General features: G+C 45.7%; 2 protein-coding genes across 2 annotated transcripts in view; both read right to left on the reverse strand.

Moving 5' to 3' along the window:
- AGABI2DRAFT_144648 (hypothetical protein) overlaps positions 1–1,613 on the reverse strand; it is a gene marked incomplete at both ends in the record, with an annotated part of 3,027 nt that extends 1,414 nt beyond the window's left edge. The window contains 3 exons of the mRNA XM_006463249.1: positions 158–936; positions 1,294–1,417; positions 1,466–1,613. Coding sequence (XP_006463312.1) covers positions 158–936; positions 1,294–1,417; positions 1,466–1,613 — 1,051 coding nt within the window. The remainder of the gene's footprint in view (positions 1–157; positions 937–1,293; positions 1,418–1,465) is intronic.
- A 3,324-nt stretch (positions 1,614–4,937) lies between these two features.
- AGABI2DRAFT_144649 (hypothetical protein) lies at positions 4,938–5,412 on the reverse strand (the record flags this gene model as incomplete). The annotated part of the gene is made up of 2 exons (XM_006463250.1): positions 4,938–4,972; positions 4,998–5,412. 2 exons carry the CDS (start codon positions 5,410–5,412, stop codon positions 4,938–4,940), a joined length of 450 nt encoding a protein of 149 aa, XP_006463313.1.
- Between the last annotated feature and the right edge of the window lie 260 nt (positions 5,413–5,672).

Here is a 5,672-nt window from a genome sequence, read left to right on the forward strand (position 1 = left end):
TACTCTTTTAAATTCTTCTGTTCTTCCTCGAACATCCTCTTCCAATAGTCCCGCTGCTCGTCCACATCTAATGTTCGCACATCTCGAGCCGGAGCCTTGCTCCAGCAATTCTTCGCCATATGGCTCAACTTTCCACACTTGTAACACTTGATAGGACCTCGACTGGGTCCTGCGGCGGTGTCGACATCCATCGCGTTGGGATCTCGACGTTGAGGCTGTGGCCTCACGAAAGTGTTGTTGGAAGTGTGGGTTCGTAGTTGGGGCTTAGCTTGCCCCCGCCGATAGTAGTCTTCCTCCGCCTTTGCTTGCCTCCACTGCCTATCCAACTTCATGCTCCTCTCGTACCAACTCCTGATGGTAGTTGGTGGGTTCTCTGACTCCATCAGCGCCTTCCTAATCCTTCCTGATAAACTTCTCTTGAATTCTTCGATGAGGGCTCGTCCCTCGTATCCGCTGTCTCGTGCTATCCTTTTGAACTCCTGTACATGCTCTTCTGCGCTTTTGCTTCCTTGCTCGATCAATCTCAACTTCCCTACTGCCGTACTCTCCTCATCCGCATCTCCGAAATTGTTTCGCAGACTATCAAAAAGCTCCTCCGTGTGGGCTGGAGCTTCTTCTTCACCACCTTCGATCATCTCCATAATGTTTTCCTTCCACGATTCTGCAGCTCCTCCTTGTACATATGACAATATCCACGTAATCTGATCTCCTTGTAACCTGCCTACCATCTTCAAACTTAAATAAATCTTGCATGCTGTTATAAAGCCACTCAGCTCCTTCCCATCTCCTGAGAATATTTTTGGTCTTGCCACATCAATTTGTGGCGGGACTACTTGGACGATGGGAGTTTCTCCGTCGTCCCCTGCTGGTCCTGGTGGACCTGGTGGACCCGGTTGCGGGTTGTTCTGCAGCTGGGCGATGTTAGGGCGACTGTGACTGTGATGTCACAGGTCACACCTGAACTTAAGAACTATAGAGGAAAGTGACAAAAGTTATATTAGGCGTGAACCTAAGAGAACTCGACGGAGTCTTCTACAAGTTTCTACCTACTTTATATACCTAGACTATGGCGCACAGACCAACTACCCTAGGTAACTATTTATATATTGACACGAGAAAAGAAGCAACGTATGTGAAAATAAACTAATTATACATTTGACATGAGAAAAGAAGAGTGGAGTAAGAAGAAAGTAAACAAGAACAACTTTGATCATAAAAACGTCAACAAGTCCAAACAAACCATAAAAGTGTCCACAAGTACAAACAACTATCTAAGGACGTAACCTTTCGTACCAATCCCTGCCGAAGTATGTTGCCATTACCTCTCCACACGGGCACATCGTAAAGAACCGGACCGGTTCCCAACGACGGAAGTCCGGGTTATTCCATCGCTGCAACATCCAGGGTCTCTCCAATACTTCGTCCCACATTATCAACGTCACTCTTCCACATACTACGCACCTACGATCCTCTAACCTCCATCCGTCTGGTCGGGGTTCTCTTCCAATAGTCGCCGCGGCCCTCCTCCACTGTACTTGCTCCGCATGGTTCGGAGGTAGGAAAGAAAAGATAAGATCAATGAGCTCAATTGGTAAATCTGTAGCTTGCGCCATTTTAGCAGTATGCCGATAGTTTAGCCTCCGTCGAACTGTAGCAGCAGAGGGCGATTATTACATAATAAAATATGTGACAGATGTGACAGCGTGACGCCGTGACATTCTGGCAAGGTTCTAACAGTACCCCCTCCTTAAAGTCGGCTCCTCCGGAGACGACCCTTCAAGACCTCCATGTTCGCCAATTTCGTTCCAACTTCTTAAGATATTCGGCATCAAACTGTTTGTCATCCCATCCGAATAAGGTCTTGGCTGTAAATCGATTAGGTAGTTCCCTTTCTTGGAACCCGGTGTCACGTAGAACGTGCTGTATCCTATTGAGTTCCCCATAGAGTTGGTGGAATTCAGTAATCAATTCTTTGGCGTTAGCCAAGTTTTCGTCGGGTTCCCACGAGTCTGCTTCTGCCGTATACCCTTTCCATCGTACTAAGTACCGCTTCTTTCCGCGGAGCCATTTGGCGTTAAGGATTTTCTCCACTTCCCACTCCTGTTCTCCTTCTATTTCTACGGCCGGTGCCGGTCTACTTCCTTGTCCATCCACTTGTTCTCGATATAGTACTATTCGGCTGACGTTAACCACCGGATGAATCCGAATAGATCGGGGGAGATCTATTTCCACTGCGTTGGGGGAAATGATCTTCTTGATGGTGTATGGTCCGATGAACTTCTCCGTAAGTTTCCGGGTAGGTCGTCCCTGGATTTGAAGGTCCCGGGTAGCCAATAGAACTTTATCTCCTACTTTGTACTTAACCGCTTCTCCTCTGCCTCTATCCGCATACCTCCGCATGTCGTCTTGTGCCTTTTTTAGGGCCGCTTGAGTTTCCTCGTGTTGAAGTTTCATGCGGTCCGCAAAGTCTGCTGCCGCCGGGTGATTGCCTTGTCGTCGAAGATCGAAGCCAGTTCTTGGATGTCTTCCCACGTTGACCATAAATGGAGTTTCCTTTGTTGACGATTGTTCTTTATTGTTATAGGAAAACTCCGCCGTTGCTAACCAGTCAGGCCAATCAGTTTGTCTATGATCGACAAATGATCGGAGATATTGTTCTAGTTCTTGATTGGTTCGCTCGGTTTGGCCGTCCGTTTGTGGGTGAAACGCCGTAGATAACCTAGTATCAATTCCCAACATTTTATTCAACTCTTTTGTAAAGTCTGCAGCAAATTGCGGTCCCCTGTCTGAGATCACCGTTTCTGGTAACCCGTGTAACTTCCATACATGATCCCTGAACAGTTTGGCTAGTCCTAGCGCTGATGTTGTTTCCGTAGTTGGGATAAAGTGAGCCATTTTACTGAATCGATCACACACCACCAGAATTGAGTCCATTCCCTGTGATTCTGGTAATTTTACTATGAAGTCGACGGATACGTCGGCCCATGGTTTGGTGGGAATAGGGTTCGGCATTAATTTTCCTGCCGGCGGTGTTGGTCGATTCTTGTTTCGTTGGCATTGATCACACCCTTCTACGTACTTCTGGACTTGTTTAGTGACGCCTGGCCACCAGTAATTGCGCGTCACCATTTCTACTGTCTTCCATTGTCCTCCGTGTCCAGCAATGGGAGTATCGTGATGTAGTCGAATGATCTTGGTCCTTAACGTCTCATCTTTCGGCACATAGACTTTTCCTTCCTTCAGTACTAATCCTTCCTCTAACTTCCACTCGTCTCCTCTCAATGACTTCACCTTTGCTCGCTTCATCTCTTCCACCGCTTTCACTACGTCATCTTCTTTTGCTTCGGATTTTCTGATTTCCTCTAATATTTCTTCTTCCTCCGCATTGATTAACATATGACCCTCTTCCATTGCTCGAATTGCGAAATACTCTGGTTTCAACAGGGTTTGATCCTTGTTATCGTCTTTTGTTCCTTGTTCAAAGTCAGGTCTTCTGCTCAATGCGTCTGCCTTCCCCATTGTCTTTCCTGGGCGGAATTTTAATTCGAAATTAAATCTAGATAGATACAAGGCCCATCTGGCTTGTCGTCGATTTAGTTGTTGAGCCTTCGCGAAGTATTCTAGATTGCGATGATCTGTCCAAATTTCGAACTTATGTTTCGCCCCTTCCAGGAAGTGTCTCCATTCTTCTAAACACCGCATAATCCCCAGCATCTCCCTATCGTGAATGTCGTAGTTTCGTTCCGTCTCTGTCATTGATTTGGAAATGTATGCTACCGGCCTCCATTTTCCGTCTTCACATTTCATTGCCAACTCTCCACCCGTGGCGTAAGCCGATGCATCAGATTCCACTTTTAGCTCTTTATCCAATTCTGGGGCTACTAGGATTGGATGTGATGTGAATCTTGCTTTTAGCGTACCAAAGGCCTCTTCTTCTTCATCTCCCCAACTCCATTTCTTGTCCTTTTTAGTTAATGCGTGTAATGGTTTTGCAATACTGGCGAATTTTTCAATGAACCGTCGATAGTAATTCGCCAATCCCAAGAATCTTTGTACATCTTTAACGCATTTTGGAGTTGGCCACTCTACTACGTCTTTCACTTTCCTTTCCTCCATCTTGATTCCGTTTCTCCCTATTATACATCCCAAAAATCCCATTTCACTTCGTTTCCATTCGCATTTTTCTGGTTTTGCGAATAGATCATTGTCCATCAACCTCTGCAATACTTCTTCCACCACCTTATCGTGCTCTTCTTCATCGTCTGTTCCTATCAAGATATCGTCAATGAATACAGCTACTTTTCCCGTATTTACTAAGTCCCTAAAAAGTTCGTTCATCATAGTTTGAAAAGTAGCAGGCGAATTTGTAAGTCCAAAAAACATAACAGTGGGTTCAAAGGCACCCATGAAAGTAGTAAAGGCTGCCTTCCACTCGTCTCCTTCTTTTATCCTAATGTTGTTATAACCCCAACGTAAATCTATCTTAGAGAATAATCGTTTACTACCCATAGTGTCTATAAGTTCAGAAATTAAAGGTAAAGGATAATTGTTCTTAATTGTCCAATCGTTCAAAAATCGATAGTCCTGTACCATCCGCTTCTTTCCATCCTTCTTTGGCACAAAAAATACCGGTGAGGTTTGGGGAGATTTCGAAGGCCTAATGTATCCCTTTCGGAGTTGGTCCTTGATGAATGCTTGGACTTCTTCTCTTTCGTTTGGCGACAAGGGGTATATTTTCCCTTTCTTGGGTTTGAAATCTTCCTTTAATTCGATAGCATGATCCCATGGTTTCCTAGTAGGCATTCTCTCTGATTCCTTTTGTTTGAATACTTTAAGGAACTTGTGGAACCGTTTTGGTACTACTTGCTCTACCGAGTCTATGCTTCGAATTTCTTCTTCTTCCGGCATTTCCTCTGTCATCCCTCTCACCCACGTTTCTAGTTGCTCTCCTTCTTCTCTACTCCTATTTTTCCTTTGGGCGCTTATCCGTTTAGGACGTACCTGTCCAGCCTCCGCTTGTCCCGCGGTGGCTGTCTTGCTGTTATCTTCTTCTAGACGTTCTGCCTTATCCCCGTTTAATCGGTCAGCCACGTCACCGGGTGATTGCGCCCACCCCTCAGCTTTCTCTTTGGGTTGTTGTGCCAACCCCTCAGCTCTACCATTAGCACGCCTGTTACGTGCCAATTCCCTAGCGAATGCTGCCTCAACTCCTAATGCGATCCCTTCGATGATGTTTTTGGGAGTGGTGAATCTCCCTACTGCTTTGTTCACCCGTTCGTACCTCTCTTCCTCATCTCTGATTTCTTCCTGCTCCTTTTCATATGCTTCTATCTTGGCCATGGTTGGCCCTTCCTCTTCGTCATCACTTCCTTCGTATGGCATACCAAACTCGTCCAAGGCCATTTCCTCCATTGCTGGGCATTTGTGTTTGCTCAGCAAGTGTTCCGACGTTTGGGTTCCACACTCCTCGCATCTATATTGCAACACTGTTCCCCAATTTGATTTCTTTGGGAAGGAAACTAATTTCCAACCTGCATATTGCTTGTGTGACATGTCAGGCTTTTTCCCTCTTTTCTTCCTCTCGTGCTTCCTTCATCAACTGCCGTGTTGATTCCCTTGGTTCCTCTATCCTTCGTATTTCTTCTGCTTTTCTTTTGTTTTCCTTTGTCTTT

The sequence above is a fragment of the Agaricus bisporus genome (assembly GCF_000300575.1).
Source record: "Agaricus bisporus var. bisporus H97 unplaced genomic scaffold AGABI2scaffold_8, whole genome shotgun sequence".
Classification (NCBI taxonomy): domain Eukaryota; kingdom Fungi; phylum Basidiomycota; class Agaricomycetes; order Agaricales; family Agaricaceae; genus Agaricus; species Agaricus bisporus.